At 39.3% G+C, this 18,603-nt stretch overlaps 1 protein-coding gene across 5 annotated transcripts in view; it reads right to left on the bottom strand.

The window, feature by feature from the left end:
- Window positions 1-18,603, bottom strand: part of WARS1 (tryptophanyl-tRNA synthetase 1) — a 45,267-nt gene that overhangs the window by 10,907 nt on the left and 15,757 nt on the right. For all 5 annotated transcript variants that reach the window (XM_043983620.1, XM_043983617.1, XM_043983618.1 and 2 more), the window contains 5 exons: window positions 17,600-17,799; window positions 11,872-12,085; window positions 8,716-8,824; window positions 6,776-6,895; window positions 5,701-5,883 (listed from right to left, as the gene is read on the bottom strand). In XM_043983620.1, coding sequence (XP_043839555.1) covers window positions 5,701-5,883; window positions 6,776-6,895; window positions 8,716-8,824; window positions 11,872-12,085; window positions 17,600-17,713 — 740 coding nt within the window. In that variant the 5' untranslated portion in view covers window positions 17,714-17,799. The remainder of the gene's footprint in view (window positions 1-5,700; window positions 5,884-6,775; window positions 6,896-8,715; window positions 8,825-11,871; window positions 12,086-17,599; window positions 17,800-18,603) is intronic.

Raw genomic sequence — 18,603 nt, 5'->3', positions numbered from 1 at the left:
GCTCCTTGGAAGCTGTGTAACTATAACCAACTCCCTTAACTTTTCTGACCCTGCCCCAGTTTTCTCATTTATAAAATGAGTATGATAATATTTGTAATACCTGTACCTCAAATGGTTGTTTTGGGACTAAAATGAGAAAGTGCTATATAAGTGTCAGGTATTATAATCTGAGTGGCATAAACAAAGAATTACAGAAATCTGGAGTAGGGAGAGATCACTTTTGACTGGGTGATCAGGGAAAGCTTACTGGAGGAAGTGATAGTTGACATTGGCCTTGAAGAAGAGGTAGAGTTTCTGTCAGGAGGGGGTGGGGGAAGAGGGAAGAAAAAGGAGAGATAAACCTGTGTACAGGTATAGAAACAACAACAACAACAAAAGGTTTTGGGTATGTAAATAATTCAGTTTCACTGAAGCACAGAGTACAGGAAGAAGAGTTGGGAGCCCAGAGGACCTTGAGTGCCAGGCCAAGGAGTTTGAATTTTATCTGGTAGAGAAAGAGAAAAGCAAGAAAATAAACATTTATATAGCACCTACTAATGTACCAAGCACATCCTAAGTGCTTTACAAATATTGTCTCATTTGATTGTCACTTCAACCCTGTGCGGTGGGTACTATTATTATCCTGATTTTATAGTTGAAGAAACCGAGGCAAACAGGATTAAGTGACTTTCCCAGGGTCACACAGTTAATAAGTGTCCAAGACCAGATTTAAACTGAGGTCTTCCTGGCTCCAGGCCCATTAAATCATTTAGCTGTCTTAGAGAGTGGGCAGTCACATTTTCTGAACAGAGCCCAGCTGTGTTTTAGCAAGATTAATTTGATAGCATGTATAAGATGGTGTGTCAGGGGGAGAGTCTGGAGGTAGGGATACCTTTTAAAAAGCTATTATAGGGGGGGCAGCTAGGTGGCGTAGTGGATAAAGCACTGGCCTTGGATTCAGGAGTACCTGAGTTCAAATCCAGCCTCAGACACATGACACTTAACTAGCTGTGTGACCCTGGGCAAGTCACTTAGCCCTCATTGCCCTGCAAAAATTAAAAAACAAACAAACAAATAAAAAGCTATTATAGGGGCAGCTAGGTGGTGCAGTGGATAGAGCACCGGCCCTGGAGTCAGGAGTACCTGAGTTCAAATTCGGCCTCAGTCAATTGACACTTACTAGCTGTGTGACCCTGGGCAAGTCACTTAACCCCAATTGCCTCACCAAAAAAAAAAACAAAAACCCAAAAAACAACAAGCTATTATAAAAGGAAGAAAAGTAGAGAGACTATCAGATGTGTAGTCAGAAAACTGGAATTCAAGTCTCACTCCACTCCAAACTGTCCTCCACTCAGTTGCCAACACGTAGCTCTGCCCACAGCACCCCATCAGATCATTAAAGTGTAGTAGAGGGGGTTCTTAACCTGGGATCCTTGAATCTGTTTTAAAGAAAATACTTTGATCCCTGTATTTCACTAGAAATGGTTTCCTCTGTCAGCCTCTGTATTTTATTTTCTGCATTTAAAAACATTCTTCTGAGATTGGGTTCATGGGCTTCTCCAGACTGCACATGGGGTCCATGGCACCAACAAGGTTAAGACCCCCTGACCTCTTGTACTTAAAGTCCTTCCCAGAGTCTTTCCACTTCATTCATTCTACATACCTTATGATCCAGCTGTGCTGATCTACCTGCTAGTCCTTCCTTGCATAGGGCCCCCTCTATTTCCAGTCTCTGTGCCTTAGCATGGACTGGCCCCTCTCCTTGGAATGCCCTTGCTCCCCTCCTCCAGGCTGAGCTCACACACCACCCTCAGCAGGGGGCCTTTCTAGGTATCTCCCTTTCCCACCCAACTCTCAGCTGCTGGGTTTCATTCAGATGACATTCATCTACTCTGTACATATCTTTTTTTTTTTTTTTTTGCAGGGCAATGGGGTTAAATGACTTACCCAGGGTCACACAGCTGGTAAGTGTCAAGTGTCTGAGGCCAGATTTGAACTCAGGTACTCCTGAATCCAGGACCAGTGATTTATCCACTGCACCACCTAGCCACCCCTACTCTGTACATATCTTAAGGTATATCTGGCATCTGCTCATTGTTTCCCTCATTAAAATGTGAGCTCCTTGGTGGGGGGGGGGGCGGGGAAGGGGGGCAGTTTTTGTCTTTCTTTGTGCTCCCAGCACTTAGTACAGTGTTAAGTATTTAATATCAGCTTTTTGACTGTTGACTGACTTTAAAATTTACTATCTCTGACTTCAGGTTTCTCAACATGGATCATAATGCCTGAACTACCTGCCTTTCAGGGCTCTTGTGAGAAAAGCACTAATTTTTTTTTCTTAAATTATAAACTTAATCATTACTAAACAGGAATATTTCAATATACAAAGATCAACAAAAGGGGACTGATTATATATGAAACTAAGAACTTGTTGAATAGTTTTAAAGTATGTTAAATTTATCAAAATTTTCCTGTTTGTGTTTTCTTCTATGTTTTTAAAAATGATGTTCTCTCTCTTTCTCTTGTCTCTCCTCCCTCTTCTTTCTTGCATTTCTATCACTGGTCACTAATATCACTCTACCCCCCCCCCCCTTAACCCCATGAAAGCCCTCTTTTGGTACCAAGGAGCATAGTTAAGCATAACAAAGAACACTGGCCATGTCTGAAAATGTGTGTCTCATACTAGATTTCTGATGCTTCACCTCTCTAATAGGAGGTTGGTGGCACACTTCTCCATAAATTAAGAAAAACATTTTGTAAACTCTAAAGCACACTATAAGTATGAATTTTGAACTATTCTTATAGACAAAGTGTGATGTACTAGGGCCTGATCTGGGATGGTGGCAGGGAGGATGAGAATGTGTAAGTGTGAGAGACATTCATTACACTGTCCTACTTCTCCTAAACAAAAGTAGTTTAGAAGCATCTAAAAACCCCGGGAAGTATCTGAAGCCATGAAGGAAAGAAAAAGTCATAGACCCTGGACTGCCAGACCTGGAATTGGCTTTGGAATCATAGAATTTTAGAGCTGGACAGAATATTGGGTCATTTATTATAACCCCTCCAGCCCCCCTGCCCCTTTTACAGATTAGGAACCTGAAGGCCAAAGAGGGGAAACTGTGCAAAAGAGATGAAAAATACTAAAGGGAAACAAACAGAATTTTTGACACTCAATTAGGGCAATTTAAAAAAGGATCAAGAGCTTTGCAACAAGCTAAAAAAAAAATGCTGGCTCTCCTTCCTTACTGAAAAAGTAAGCCTCCATACGGTGCCCCATTTCCATGGGAACAGGGAGGGGGAGATCTCACCAGTAGCTGTCCTCAGAATGCACTGCATAGACTGAGGAGGAACACTGCATGCCCATGTGGCTAACACCTTCACAGGTCTGGGGTCATTCCTGCCTTTCCTTTTTGAATGTGGAGGTGAGAATGGGAGTGTTCCTGAACAACACTAATAACTACTTGGAGAAAGTTCCTAAGATCACAGGGTTGGAAGGGACCTTTGAGGGAACCTAATACAATGCCTTCATTTAGTGTGTGGGGAAAAGATGGAGAGCTCAAGAGGGGACACGATTTGTTTCAAGTCACACAGGGTAATAGGTAGGAAAACCAGGATCCAGGCCCTGATCTTGTGACCCAGATCCAGTGCTCTCCCCAAAGCTCTCTTCCCTCCAGGCTTCTCGTAGCACTTCACTTGGGCCTTCCCTCATTCTCCCTGGTATCACAATTATCTGTATATGTGTGTTTGCCTATATTAGACTTGAAAAAGAGTTGAATCTATATCTGTAATCCCAATGCTAAGTATCGGGCCTCATCTGCAGATCAATAAATGGCTGCCAAACTGAATCGTTAATCAGTGCCTGGTGACAGGATTACATTTTATACCCTGTATATTTTTTAAATTTTTAAATTTTTTAAAAATTTTTTTGCAGGGCAATGGGGATTAAGTGACTTGTCCAGGGTCACACAGCTAGTAAGTGTCAAGTGTCTGAGGCCAAATTTGAACTCAGGTCTTCCTGAATCCAAGGCTGGTGCTTTATCCACTGCGCCACCTAGCTGCCCCTACCCTGTATAACAAATCCTTTCTTTTAACAATTATTTTTCACAATGAACAATGACTTATGTTTGTGCCACTTGAGAGGGATACGTCCAAAAAAAGCTGGAAAGGATGTCAGAGAGAGATTGTCTGGTCCAAAATGTTCATTTTACATATAAGAACCCTGAGGCCCAGCAAGAATTGAAATGATGAGGCACCAGTCAAATATATAGGCACACGTGGGCAGGGGAAGGCAAATGCCCTAGTCTCCACACTTGTAACTTAGAATTCTTTGTACTATATCATGCCAGTATCGAGCTGCTTTTCAGCCTTCATAGACCTACTGCCACCCCCTTGTAGCACCTAGTGCGGTGCCAGGCAGAGCAGGCATTCAATAATGCAGCCTGAATTGTTCTGTTAACAGGAAGGACCATAGAGTTAGAGTGGGAAGGGGCCTTCTTGGTAATCCAGTCCAACCTGCTCTTTATACAGACAAGGGAGGTTTCCTCAGGCTTAGAGAGATTAAGTGACTTATTTATTATCCAAGTTTTAAGTGGCAGAGCCAAGCTCTGAATCTAGAACCTCTGACTCCAAACCCAGCTTTCTCTCTACTGTGCCACACCCCCTCGTGGTCTTCTTCCTATAAGACTCACAGAAAATTGGGTAAGTGACCAGGCTCTCACTAGCTCTGTGAACCTGGGCAAGCCTTTTCCCATAGGATCCCAGATGAAAGCCAGAAGGGGTCTCATGTCATTTGGTTTGATGCCAACCTCTCTACCTAATCTACCAGATGAAGAAATTGTGTGACTTGCCTACAGTCACACAGGTAGTAAATAGTCAAGCTGAGATTCAGACCCAGGACCTTAGATCCCAAATCCAAAGTCAATCATTTCCTTCTGAAAAATCCACCCCAATTCCTAAAGTTGTATCTAGGAAAATAAGGGAGAAATGAGGGAGGAATCAGCTATGTACCCAAAACTATCCACTTTCCCTTACTGGGTCCTGAAGACTTCTTAGTTCTTTACAGAGAATCTGGGTCCCCCTCCCCCTCCCCCAATTTTCCTGGATTCCTGGAATGATGTTTTAAGCAACATACTTAAAACAAAATTTCTCTCTATTAAAAGCTGTTCAGATGTTCTCCAAACTTTGTTATTCAACTTTAATGATTTAAAAATAAAAACCAACAAAAAGGGACTGATTTGTTAAGACAGGATTTTTTATAGTCAAATATCAAAAAGGGAAGAAAATACTACAAGTTTTAAATAAGGCAAAGAAGTATTCCGGAAAAGTAGGCTTTAGTTTTCTAAATCTCCTTCTAGTATCTTCAAAATGAAGAGATCAAAGTTTGGTTCCAATATAAGATCCTTTTATAAGAGAACCCCAGTAATAATAGTGAAAGCTCTTGTTTCTGGTGTTTATAAAGCACCGTCTCCAGAAGCACCTTCTCAGTGAAGCAGGTCATACAAATATGATGATCCCTACTGTACAGATGAGGAAACTGAGGCTCACGGAGGTAAAGGGGCTTTGTCAAGGGCTACACAGTCAGTAAGGACCAAAGCCAGGACTCAAACCCAGGTCTTTGGACCCTAATAAAGAGCCTTGGCATTTTTTGAGTCTGGCATGTTTACCCCTGAGTAAACTGTTGGATTGTGTAGATATCAAAAAAATAGAAAAGTACTTTCTACTTACCCCATGTATTCCAGGTCAGAAAAGATGAAAGTTTTATTGATATCAAAACCACAGGCTATGATATCCTTTGCATTTTCTATAGTATAGCCGTATGCTTGCTCAAGTGTTAGTTCTTTCCAGAGGTATTTTTCATCATCAGTCATCTGGATAACCAGAGGGACATTGAAAACATCTTGAAGCCACCTAAAAAATACAGACCCCCAAATCATTACGATCTTTCTCCACCAAACAGTATCTTAACACAGAATCTCTTTTGTTGTTTAGTTGTGTCTGACTCTCTGTGACCCTCCTGAAGTCTGTCTAAGCTCATGCTCATGGTTTCCATGACACTATCTCTCCATCTCATCCTCTGTCATCCCCTTTTCCTTTCGCCTTTAATCTTTCCAAAAACCAGGGCCTTTTACAATGAACCCTGTCTTCTCATTATGTGGCCAAAGTATTTAAACTTTAGCTTCAATATTTGACTTTCCAGTGAATAGTTTGAATTAAAGCAGTAAGATTACTTTACCTACAAATTAGCATGCACTTCCCATGCAAGTTGTACAACTTCTTTTTTAAGATTGATCACGAAGATGTTCATTCCTTTTTTAAAAAATAAGCTCAGGAAGATGTGAAGTAAAAAAAGGGATACTGGAAAATGAAGACAGTTCACTAGAGATATTCAAGCAGAAGTAGAATGACCATTTTGTAGGATGCTGTTGAGTAGATCTGTGCTTCAGGTAAAGGTTAAACTAGATGCTCTATAAGGTTAATTTTAATTCACATTCTATGATTCTGAGCCACTTGGCTTGTACTTCATATGGTTTCATGATTCTTATGTTCCTCCCATCTCTAAGACTCTAGGCTTCCTCCAGCTTTATGATTCCATGTTTCTAAGTACCTAAAAATTTGGTTTCCAGGTGAGTTTATAAAAATAATAGTCACAGATTTTAAACACTGTTCGAACTTAATAATTAAAATTATAACAAAAGATATAATTATCAGTTATATTATGAGATGATAATAATTATAATAAAGACCATAATTTATAATAGAGATCATAATTTAAGAACCTCTGATATATAGTGCTACTTACTTTGTGAAAATAAATGGGATGAGATGACCTACATGCATTGCTTCAGAAGAGGGCCCTCTGCCTGTATAAAGATAGAATGGCTTCTTATTTTCATATGCGTCAAGAATGTTGTTCATGTCCCTAAGTAAGAAGAGAACAGAGGAAACAGTGTGACTTTCTTGGAAAAAGTATCAGAGGAAGGCAACTAAACAAAATTCCATCTGAAAATGAAAAATCAAGCAAATAAATGAATGTTATATAGTTTCTAATTAAATTGCTTCCTTTCTAATTGGTTCTTTTAAAAGAACGATTTAAGACATAGTTTTTAATCATTCTAAAAAGGTGAAGTAATGCAACTGACATTTTTTAAAAGCAGTGGTTCCTTATATGTTTCCAAATAAAAATGAACACTGTTTTCATTTATAATTCAATCCAATGAACATTTATTATGCATTTAATGTGTGTTAGAGATTTAGTAGTTTATTAGGGGGAAATACCACATATGTAATACCACATATGCAAACTTTAATGCTTCAAGAATCTAGGATTGTGAGTGTGGGTATTCTCTTCATCTATATAGGTTGAAATCTCTAATGGATTAGTAGTTTTGGAGAGTAATTTTTGTTGGAAAAATTCATCACCTTAAGGTCACTTTGGTGATGAGCTTCTCTGAATTTAGCTAGGCTGTTCCTTGGACCAGACACAACCCCATCTATAGCTGGGCCTGTAGTCTAAGCCCTTCTAGCCTGGGAGACTATATCAAAGCCTGTACTCTGATAGCAGCTATTGAGAATCTAGGGCCATCTCCACACCATGATGAGGCATCAGAATAGGCTTTCTGTAAGACAACACTGTTGGGACTATTGTTCGGGATTATGAATCATAGGCACAGGTGAAGCACTGGTTGTGAGTCTAAATCACAGGATGGGGAAAGAATCAGCTGGTGAGGGTTCTACCTTAGAGGGTCCAATGATGACTGGGGCAACAACAATATGGTGGTAGCTTGTCAATTAAAAAACTAGAGTGGTATATATGGAGGTGATAGGGCATTCTAGCTAGGTATCTGTGGTAGTAAATATCAGGTGGCTGGTTTCAGAAGGCCAGACTAAACTCTCAGTCATTGCCAGCTCTATAGCTTTATTACGAGGTGGGGGGAATGAGGTACAACCAGGAATTATTCCACATATGGGATATGGTCTAGACAAGCTCCTATCTCTGAAGCTCTGGGCAGTGAAGTTCTCCTGGTCTTTCTGGTGACCTGGGCTTAAGACTTCTGATAGATCTGAGTTATGCTTCAGTGTATGGCCCTGCAGTGATTTGGTTCAATATCTTTCAACAAATACATCATACTGATCATATAATGGTGAGGTTACAATACTGAGAAATAAACATCGTTATCTGCTCTAACAGAATTACTGAATACACTGTGTTCATAGAAAACTCCCTCCTTACACAGGAATTTGGGGATTTTTAAGAGGAGTCCTGCTGATTCTACCAAAGTAGCATGTTGGGGGAAAGGTAATAATTATTTTTTTATTAAAAAAATTTTTTTTTTGAGGGGCAATAAGGGTTAAGTGACTTGCCCAGAGTCACACAGCTAGTAAGTGTCAAGTGTCTGAGGCAGGATTTGAACTCAGGTCCTCCTGAATCCAGGGCTGGTGCTTTATCCACTGCGCCACCTAGCTGTCCCTGAAATGTAATATTTAAATTAGTATCACTTAAGCCACTATTATCAAAATGCTTCCGTTTTTCCTGTATTAGCTTCATGCAATTTCTGTTTTCCTTTTTTTGCCACATTTTTTATCCTAATTATTATAACTAACTCACAGAATAGGAAAAGGTCCATATAAGGGTTTAAGATGGGAAATGCTAAATGTGGATACACACATATTTTATGTACTTGTCCTTATGTAGGGGAAAACAGGAAGAATGAAGAGGTACATGGGAACATAAAATCTTACCTGTGAGAGAAAAAGATGCCTCTACGCAGGAAATGATGTGGTTTTTGTCCTATAACCCTCTCAATTCGATCTATCAGTGCTTTGTCAATCTTGCTGCTTCCAAACCGAACTGGAAAAAAAGAAAAAGAAAAAGTAGTAAAAAAACCCCAAAACACACCTTCCTTAGCTGTCATTGTGCCTAGAAATCAAATTAAGTTAATTCAACTTGATTTACCTTAAATGAAAAGTACTGTGGACAGAAATATTAAAAATAATACTATCCCTACCTTCACGAAACTTGCAATTTGGTTAAGGGATGAGTCATATACATGAATAAACAAAATTAAAGTTAAAATGAGAAATATTCTCTGCCTGGGGAGAAAAGCAGGGAATTCTAGGTAGTACAATGGGTACAAATGCATGGAGGTGGGTGAGAGCAAGATAAGACTGGGGTATGAGTAGTTCAGTTTGGTACAAATGTAGACCGTGTGAAAGACAGTAATGAAACTAGGCAGAGAAGGTCAAATATGGGTGTTAGAGCCTAGGTTCCATAAAAGTCAGGCCCAAGACTTCCTTAATCTCCTCCCACAACTTGATTCCACCCAAACCTTCTGCCATACAGTAAGAGGGCCGTATGCCTGTAGGTGTCCTAGATTATGCAAGAGAAACTATCTTTTAGTAAGTGGTTTGAGTCTCACTAATAAAAATAATGTTTAGAGATCAAGTAGTAAAACAGAACAAAATAAAGTATGTATTAAAAATGATTTTGAAATATGAAATCTACCTAGAACAGGGATTCTCAAACTTGTATTCATGACTTCTATTCATGAGAAATTTTTATGCAACCTTGGGTATATAGGTATATAAAATAGGTATAGATGACCTTTAACTGTTGCCAAATTTTTCGTGATCCCTACATGGGGACCCCATATGGGGTCATGACCTACAGTTTAAGAAGCTAGGACCTAGAGAACTAGACTTGTTTGTGCCTTTCAGAATCTTAAGTTTGTTTTTTAAAGATTATTTACGCTGGTTGACTACAGTCATGAAGAAGTATACTATCACCTATGAGTGAGTCCTCTTACTTGTATTTTGTAGTTAGAGTATGGAGAATGACTTATGGAGAAAATGTTGGTGATTATAAGTGTCAAGTGTCTGAGGCCGGATTTGAACTCAGGTCCTCCTGAATCCAGGGCTGGAGCTTTAACCACTGTGCCACCTGGCTGCCCCTGGTGATTTTTTATAATGAAAAATTATCCTGGGCTCTTATGTCCCTCCATAATAACAGCTATAAATGGAGGTAAGTAGTTTACAAAATGTGGATGCTTTTGATCTTGTGGGACCCTCACAAAAACTCTGTGGGGAAGTTAGCACAAGCAAGATTAAGAGTTTTATAGATGAGAAAAGTGAGGCTTAGAGAGGAATAACTTCTCTCTGAGTTGTCCCAAATAGGTCCCTTCTTTTCTGAGAAGATAAAATGTTTACTCTGTTGTTCTCCAACTCTCATGGGAGGAGGTCCAGAAAGTGGCTACAGCTGTGTCTGTGGGGCCTTCTTTCCCACCTTGCTTCCCTCTAGTGCAGCCTCATTTCTACAGGATGAGGAGAGGCTAGACGACACACCACTCTGCTTCCAAGAAATGAACACTAAACGTACACTAAAAATAGTCATCCTATGTCCAAACTCAGGTGAATTCACATAACATCTAGGTTGCCTATGGTCGATAGTTCATTTAGTACTTCAGACTTCTCTCAATACACAAGATGCTTGCTAGATATGGATGTTTCCTTGTCCGGTGAATGAATGAATGCCACAGCCCCTCCACACCTGGGCAGAAGGCCTGGTAAGCTGTGTTGGCTAAAAAAATTCCAAACGATTCACCAATTTGTTCCAACCCTGGGCTGATGTGAACTCAGAGCAGCTGTTTCTGGCTAGCCTGGTCCCTGAGGCCTCTGGCTTGAGCAGACCTGTGGAGGCTGTATCCCATTGGTACAGAGTACCATGGCATAGTGGAAAGAAATGATCAACCTGAATACTTGAGTTCAAACCTGGACTTTGACATTTACTAGCTATGTGACAGTAGACTCTAATCTTCAAGTTTCTTCTTAAGCAAGCTGGTGGCTCAGTGGATAGAGTGCTAAGATCAGGAAGAGCCTAGTTCAAATCTAGCCTCAGACATTTATTAGCTGTGCGACCCTGGGCAAATCACTTAACCTCTGTTTGCCTTAGTTTTCTGTGAGGAAAGGTAATGGTCTCCTCTTAGGATATAACCACCACCATTGACATTACACTCCTCCAAATTGGTTTGAGGACAAAGGTCTCAGTCCCCCTTCCCTCTGGCAGACAGATCAGGTGGTTCGAGTAGCCCTGAGCTGGTCTCAGTCAGGTCCTTTCCTGGGAGGATTGAAGGAAAGTCCCGGTGTCACTGCCCCATTAGCTAAGAACTCAAAGAATAGATTGTAACCCTTAAGTAAACTGGCCAATGTCGAACAAGGGGAGGGTCCATTTCTCGTTGGGGACTAGGGATTAAAACGGGGCCTGCAGCTGTATGCTTCACTCTTTCTGGCTGTAGCTCTTATTTGCAAGTGTCTATTCTTGTGAAAATGAAAATAAATGAGCCTTTGACACATCACTGCCAAGTTCCAGAGAATTACTGAGCAGGGGTCGTTTTCCTCTCATTTTCTCCACTGTAAAATGGGGGTAATAGTAACACCTACTTCCCAGGGTTATGGTGAGGATCAAACAAGATAGTATTAACAAAAAACACATAGCACAGTGCCTGGCCTATCTCAAGCCCTGTATAAACGTTTATTTCCTTCTCCAGTAAAATGGAGATAATACTGGTACTAACTACCTAATAAGGCTATTGTGCCTTGTAAATAAACCTTAAAGTACATGGAAATGTACTCTGTTATTATTTTACCCTAGGAAACAGGAACTTGCCAATGCCTATGTGAGGTCATAGAAGAGGTGGTAACTGAATACTGAATAACAAAAGGCAGTGTGGCCCATTTCCTCAGTCACCCAGACTACCAGAATTTGATAATTATCTTTGTGAATTTGAAACAAAATTAGGAACTTAATTAAAAAAACAAAAACATTTACACTCTTGAAATAGGCAAGGACTCTTCTAAAAAAGGAAGGAGAATGAGGCAGGGGCAGGAGGTGGGGTAGGGTACCTATGAGCTTGTCGTAGTCAACGCCTTTGGCACTGCTGGTCTGCACAGTCCAAGGATCTACAAAATCATCTTCGCCTTCAGTGGTCCCTGGCTCCCCGCTCCTGTCAGGTCTGGAGTTTGTGGGAGGAGAATTGGCATTATAATCCTGTCCTGTCACTTCTTTGTAGTTTATTTTTAGTGACAATAGTTGTTTTACAGCAGAATCAATTTCATTCTAAAAAAAAGAAAATGGGAAAAAAATTTTTAATTGTGAATATATACTACGAGAAAGCCTTCTGTAGGATGTGTGGAAGTCAAGTAGGCAAGCAACCAAATATTCAGCATCATTTCATCTCCCCCAGCACCTCTGCAGAAAAATGAACACTTAATAATGTTTTCCAAATAGCAGTGACATTCTTTGTAATCCCTTCTCATACTGTTCCATTATTTGCTGTTCCTTGAACCTGACCTATGCATTCCTGCCCGTCTTTGTTTAAGTTCTTAATCAGGAAGGTCAGGCACTTCATCTTGAGTGAGTGAGTGAGTGAGTGAGCGAGTGAGCGAGTGTGTGTGTGTGTGTGTGTGTGTGTGTGTGTGTGTGAATCAGGGTTAAGTGACTTGCCCAGGGTCACACAGCTAGTAAGTGTTAAGTGTCTGAGGTCAGATTTGAACTCAGGTTCTACTGACTACAGGGCTAGTGCTTTATCCACTGCGCCACCTAACTGCCTCCCTACCTACTAAGTCAAACTCAAGTGCCACTTTCTCCAGAATGCCTGCCCATGTAATAACAATAATAATAGTGGGCATTTATATAGCACTTCAAAGTTGGCAAAGCACTTTACAAATTTTATCTCATTTTGTCCTCACAACACCGAGAGGAAGATGCTATTATTGTTATCTATTTTACAGAGGAGAAAACTGAGACAGACAGCAGTTAAGTGACTTGTCCAGAGTCACACAGCTATCTGAAGCCAAATATCCATAATTGATAATAAACTTTTCTCCCTTGGACCTGATATGGTACTTTGCTTAGATTTCTCTTACCCACTTACATTATAATTTTGTCTAATAATTATTTGTGCAAGTGTCTTATCTCTCTACTCAACTGTTAGCATCTTAAAGGTAAGGCCTGGATTTTATTTGTATTTCCTGTCTACCTCGAGGCTCATAGTGGTTATTGTTGTCTGATTCCTCATGCACTTGTCCATGGGGTTTTCTTGGTGAAGATATTGGAATAGTTTGTCATTTCCTTCTCAAGTCTGCCCCCATTTGACAGAAAAGCAACTGAGGCAATAAGAGTTAGCTAATTAAAAAAAAAAGTTAGCTAATTAAGTGTCTGAAGCTGGATTTGAACTCAGATTTTCCTGACTCCATGCCTGGTGCTCTGTCCACTGTACCACCTACCTGTGGTAGTGGTAGGTATTAAATTAATAGTGAAGAGTGGGCCTGTTTCTGGAAGGCTAACAAATTAAGGGAAACACTAAACACTTAGTGTGATCAAGATAGGCATTGAAATGGGAATTATTTCAGGAGACTATGGATTCTAGAATCTTACTGAAAGTGTCTATTTTACAAAGAAGAGCTAAAATCTATGCTGCAATATATTTTATCCAGTGGCACAATGATATACTGACCATCACTGGGCCAAAGAAACCACACACTTTAAGATGTTCAGGGCAGTGTTAATGATTTGCAGACATTTCAAAAACTGCTGATTACTAAGGAAGCTCATAATTAATCTCTTTAATAGGGTCCCATTAATTACTGTGTTGGAAAAACTATCAGCATAGATTGTAATTTGTTTGCTTCTTCTGCTCCAAATGCATCAGGTTTTCTTGACTATTTCATTTGAACTACTGTTGAAGCACAGAGACAGCTCTGTTAATTTTGAGGAGAAAACAGAGGAAAAAGAAAATTATCTTTTGTATCTGTTGCTGTAAAAATAGTACTGTCTTCTATTAAGATATAGTCTATGTATTTGTCTCTGTTACTGATCTCACTTTTAAATGGAATTGACTTTATATGTGCATATCTCTTATCTTACCTGCTAGATAGACTATAAACTCATTGAAGACAGGGACCAAGTGTTGAATAACTGAACTCATCCACATATTCTGTGAAATATTATTAGAGATGACATATCCTGGGATCTTCGAGTTTATACTCTATCTTCCCTGATATTTGCTCAGGTCAAACTGGACTTATAGTTCCCAGGACATGCCTTGAACTCACTGGTCTTTCCTTATTCTTGCCTCTAATCATTCTGCTCTCCCTATTTCCACTTGCTGAATTCTGACTTTAATGACCAAACTGTGGAGTAGCACACGGGTTTTTTTCTCCTTCCCCTGGTGGGTAACAACCTTCTTTCCCCTGACTTCACATAGAACTTTACATCTCTCAAATGCATTAAAAATGTGTTATTTTGAATTATACTGATTTATAAATGTGCCATCTACTCATACTAGACTGAGATGCATGAGGGAAGGGGCTTGTATCATTTTTGGCCCCTAAAACAGTGGCATATAAATAGCGTTTAATAAAAGGTTGTTAAAGTAAAAAAAAAAAAGTAACTATAGTGACCTATGAATTGAATACAGTAGACCCTGAGCACAAACCATAGCATATCCTTATTCCTGGGGCAGTTATGTTAGAAATGTTACAAATGGGACAGCAAGGTGATTGTCTGACATTCATGGTAGTTAATAAAGCTGGGATTCAAGTTCTGGATCAACTCACCGTCAATTCTCCAACTTGTGTTTTGGGTTGATGCTGACTTTCTACTGTGGGTGGGTCTTGTCCTTTTCCCCACCTTTGCTGCACCATTCCCCCACTCATGTTATGCTCCTTCCTAGTATCCCCTCCTCCCTTTATCCTGCTGTTACAAAAATGTTAACTTCTGTAAAAAATGGGGAACCCTTTTGGTTCTACATGCATGTTCATTTCTCCTGTAAACAAATCTGGTTTTCACATAAGTCTCATGACTTTGTGATTGCCTGCTGACAGGGTAGTGTGGTGGGGCTGATGGTGTTGAAAATGGATAAATGAGGGTTTTACAAAAAGTCATTGGTCTAGGCAAAGTAAGGTGGCAAAGTATGCCTTTATGTAGCTGATGAAAATATGGGCCTATAATCTAAGTGGAAGAGACATAGAATTATGGTAATTTCTTCTATAATGATTACCAAAAAACAGCAACACACAAGTACTATTAAAATTCATAAAGGACAGAAAAGGTTCAGGTCCTTATGTTGTGCACAAAGATCAGTTCAAAGTTAATGATAGGTATTTAGCTTTAGACAAGTGAAATGTAGTTAAATGTACTCAGGTAGACTTCGGAAATCAGTTATAGGTTTTTTTCTTAGGAAATCACATTATTGTCTTTGGAAAGAGATAGGTCAAATTTATTAGTCAGTCTCTATAGCTACACTTAAATGGTGTTGAGAGATTAGGCCACAGATTATAAAAAAGAAAAATACACATAGCCTAGTTTCCTTATACTCAAAAGGATAAATTTTCTTTTTAAAGTATATAATGTGCTTTTACCTTTGGACTATTTTTAGAGGAATGTCATGAAACCGAATTTTAGAATGTTAGAACTGGAAGAGACTTTAAGAGATCACTCAGCCGCACCTCTTATTTTATGTACTGAGGTCCATGTAGATATTTTTTAAAATGGCATCTTTTTTAACTTGTCCTAACAGTTTGGTTGAATATAGTTACATCATGCAAACTATATGGTATCTGTCTAAATATTGTTGAAAATGAAAGTAAAATGGCTCCCTGACTTAGGTCTTCCCAGCTGGCTTCATTTTGTCTGAAATTAATTCGCAGAACATCAGATGCATCTCCTATCAACATTTATCCTTAAGTCAAATACAAATGATATTTCACCAAAAAGTCTGCTTCCTTCTATTTGTTTAATTAAGAGTTAACCGCACAAGGCTACCACATACTGTGCTGCATAGCATTGAGCCTCATTTGTAGACATTAAAGTCATCAAAATGGCTGTATTCACTGACATTTACAAGAAAATTTATTAATATTGATCATGTTCTGCTTGTGGGACAGGGTAGCAAAACAATAAAAAATAGCACTACAAAGACACCCAAATGCTTTTCCAAAACAAATATGTCCAAATCTAGACATGTTTGTGTCTTTCAAAGTTGTGCCTATAGTTTATTCTATTTTAGTTTAGTCTGAACCTCATTGTTGTGGGGAACTCCTGGTTTAGAAACTCCTTCTACCAGTGAGCATTGGCAACTTAAAGCCTTAATTAGTAAAAGGCCCGGGGTGCAGAGAAGTGAAGTGAATCTCCCAAAGTAACATGGCTAGTGGGTGTCAGAGATGGGACTTAAACCTGGGTCTTCCTGACTCCAAGGCTGGCTCTTTATTTTCAGGACTTACAATTTAGCAAAACTTTTACATCTTCTGGAAACAAATGACTGAAAAGAAAACCTGTTTTCCTAATTCAATTCAACAAGCATTTATTAAATCCCTCCTACTATATGAAAGGACTTTCTTATGTTGGACGTTGAAAATATGCATGAAGAGAAGAGACCCTTGCCCCTGAGGCAGATGTCACTGTGTTGCAAGAGCTGATCTGAGTCTGGTCCCTGTTGCTCAGCCTTTAGACTAAAATGCAAATTTCTTAGAAGTAAGGAACTCCTGGGTTTGACTGACACATCAGGATTGTGTGACTCTGGGAAAGTCATTTAACCTCTTGATGCTTTATGCAAATGGTTCTCAAAACATTTTGGTCTCAGGGCCCCTTTTAATTTTTAAAAATTATTGAGGACCCTCAAAGAACTTTTGTTTAGGTAGGTTATACCAACAATATTTGCCATATTGGAAATGAAAATATCTTAGCATTATTAGGAAAACAATTTTCAGTTTTAGCACATCCCCAGAGTGCCTGGACTGAACTTTGAGAAAGGCAACTCTCCAAGAGTTTAAGTTTCCCCTAAGAGAAGGGGCTGATGTGCACTGACAGTAGTTTTCTTAACCTGAAAATTCCCAATACTAATGAAATAACAGGTCCAGGCCTGATCCCTAAGAAGGGTGTTTTTGTCTTTGACAATCTAGTTCCAACCTACCCTCCCAGTCTTATTTAATTTTATTATTATTGCCCTTCATTCAACCCCCATTCCTGCCAGCCTCGATTTACTAGTTGTTCCCCAAATTCGCCGTTCCTTCTCCTGCCTCTGCATTGCCTAAACTAGTCCTCATTTCTGGAGTGGCTGCCTGCATGAATTTCACCTTCACACTCCTTATTTTCCTTTAAGGTTCATCTCCATTGGTTCCTCTTACTGGAGCCTTTCCTGATCTTCCCAATTGTTAGTAATATTCTCCTTTCTCAAATGATCTTTGACTTCCTTCTCTTGTACACACTGCTTCCCACCAGCAGAATGTAAACTTCCAGAAGAAAAGAACTGTTTCTCTTTGTCTTCCTGATGCCGAGGGCCTTCTGCATTATAAGTACTTAATAAGGTCAAAACAAAACAAAACAAAACAAAACAAAAAACTAAACCTCTGTAGCTATTGAAGCAGCCATGAGTAAGGGAAGTCGAAAAACCATGGTCTCTTCCAGCATATTAAGTAGTATTCTAGTGTTCTGACAGAGTTAATTGTGGGGGCGCATATCACTCCTAACTCATACACCAACCTATTTCAAATACTGGATACAACAGAACAACTAGAAAGAAACTAATTGCTTTTAGGAACTAAGATTAATAGGCAAAGAATCCCAAAGTACCTTTGGTGCCTTTTCTGCTTTTAATGATCGGACAATTTCTCCTTGTGCCGCTATGCTTTTGAACAGCTCCAGCGGGGTAGAGGGATATGGTTCACCATTCAGAATGTCGGCCATTTTCCACAGTTTAGATTTGTGAAATTAAAGTGCTTCAGGATAAGCAGTTGATTGGATTCAGTAGGTCAAAAGAACAAAATCGAGGCCTACAAAAGAGAAAGGGACAGGAAAGCTATTATTCACCTGTTGTTGGCTTAACAAAGTTTTTTTCAAAGTTTTGGTTTACACAGATATCAAAGAAACATGCCAACATATAACAATAAAGTTGGAAGAAACTTCAAAGATGATCTAATCCCACCCCTTCACATCATGCCCCAACTCTGAAATGTGCTACCCATTGTCATAAATCTGTTTAGTGAAGTTTCTTGCTTTCCAAGTCAGATGATACTTCTTCCATGACACCTTCTGTAAAGCCCTACTCCCATTTATCCCAAAATAATTTCTCCCTCCTCCAATTTCTCATAGTATTTTGTTTGCCAGGATCTCTCTTTTGCCCTTACCTCATAATTTCCTATTTATTTATTTATTTATTTATTCATTCATTCATTCATTCATTCATTCATTCATTCATTTATTTATTTATTTGCCTATTTACTTATTTATTTATTTATTTACTTACTTACTTACTTATTTATTTATACCATAGTTGCCTTTGTACCTGGATCTTTTTTCTATTAGGCTATTAAGCCTCTTGAGATGAAGGTTTGTATTATATCAATTAGTGTATCTCCATTACCTACTATGTTACCTGGCACATATATGTTGAACATTCATGAATTGTTTAATGTCAAAGGGTTATCAAGATTAATCGAGTGTCATGGTGTGGTGTGGTGTGGTGTGGTAAGGTGAAGCCATTGTATAGATGTTTTTTCTCAAAGAGTTTGGCTGTGATGGTGAGGAGAGACATAGAATGATAATAGCAGGGAAGGTTAAGAACAAGTGAGTAGGGA

The sequence above is a fragment of the Dromiciops gliroides genome, chromosome 2, assembly GCF_019393635.1.
Source record: "Dromiciops gliroides isolate mDroGli1 chromosome 2, mDroGli1.pri, whole genome shotgun sequence".
NCBI lineage: Eukaryota > Metazoa > Chordata > Mammalia > Microbiotheria > Microbiotheriidae > Dromiciops > Dromiciops gliroides.
The sequence above is the reverse complement of the archived record's forward strand: the minus strand, read 5'-3'. Positions and strand labels throughout refer to the sequence as shown.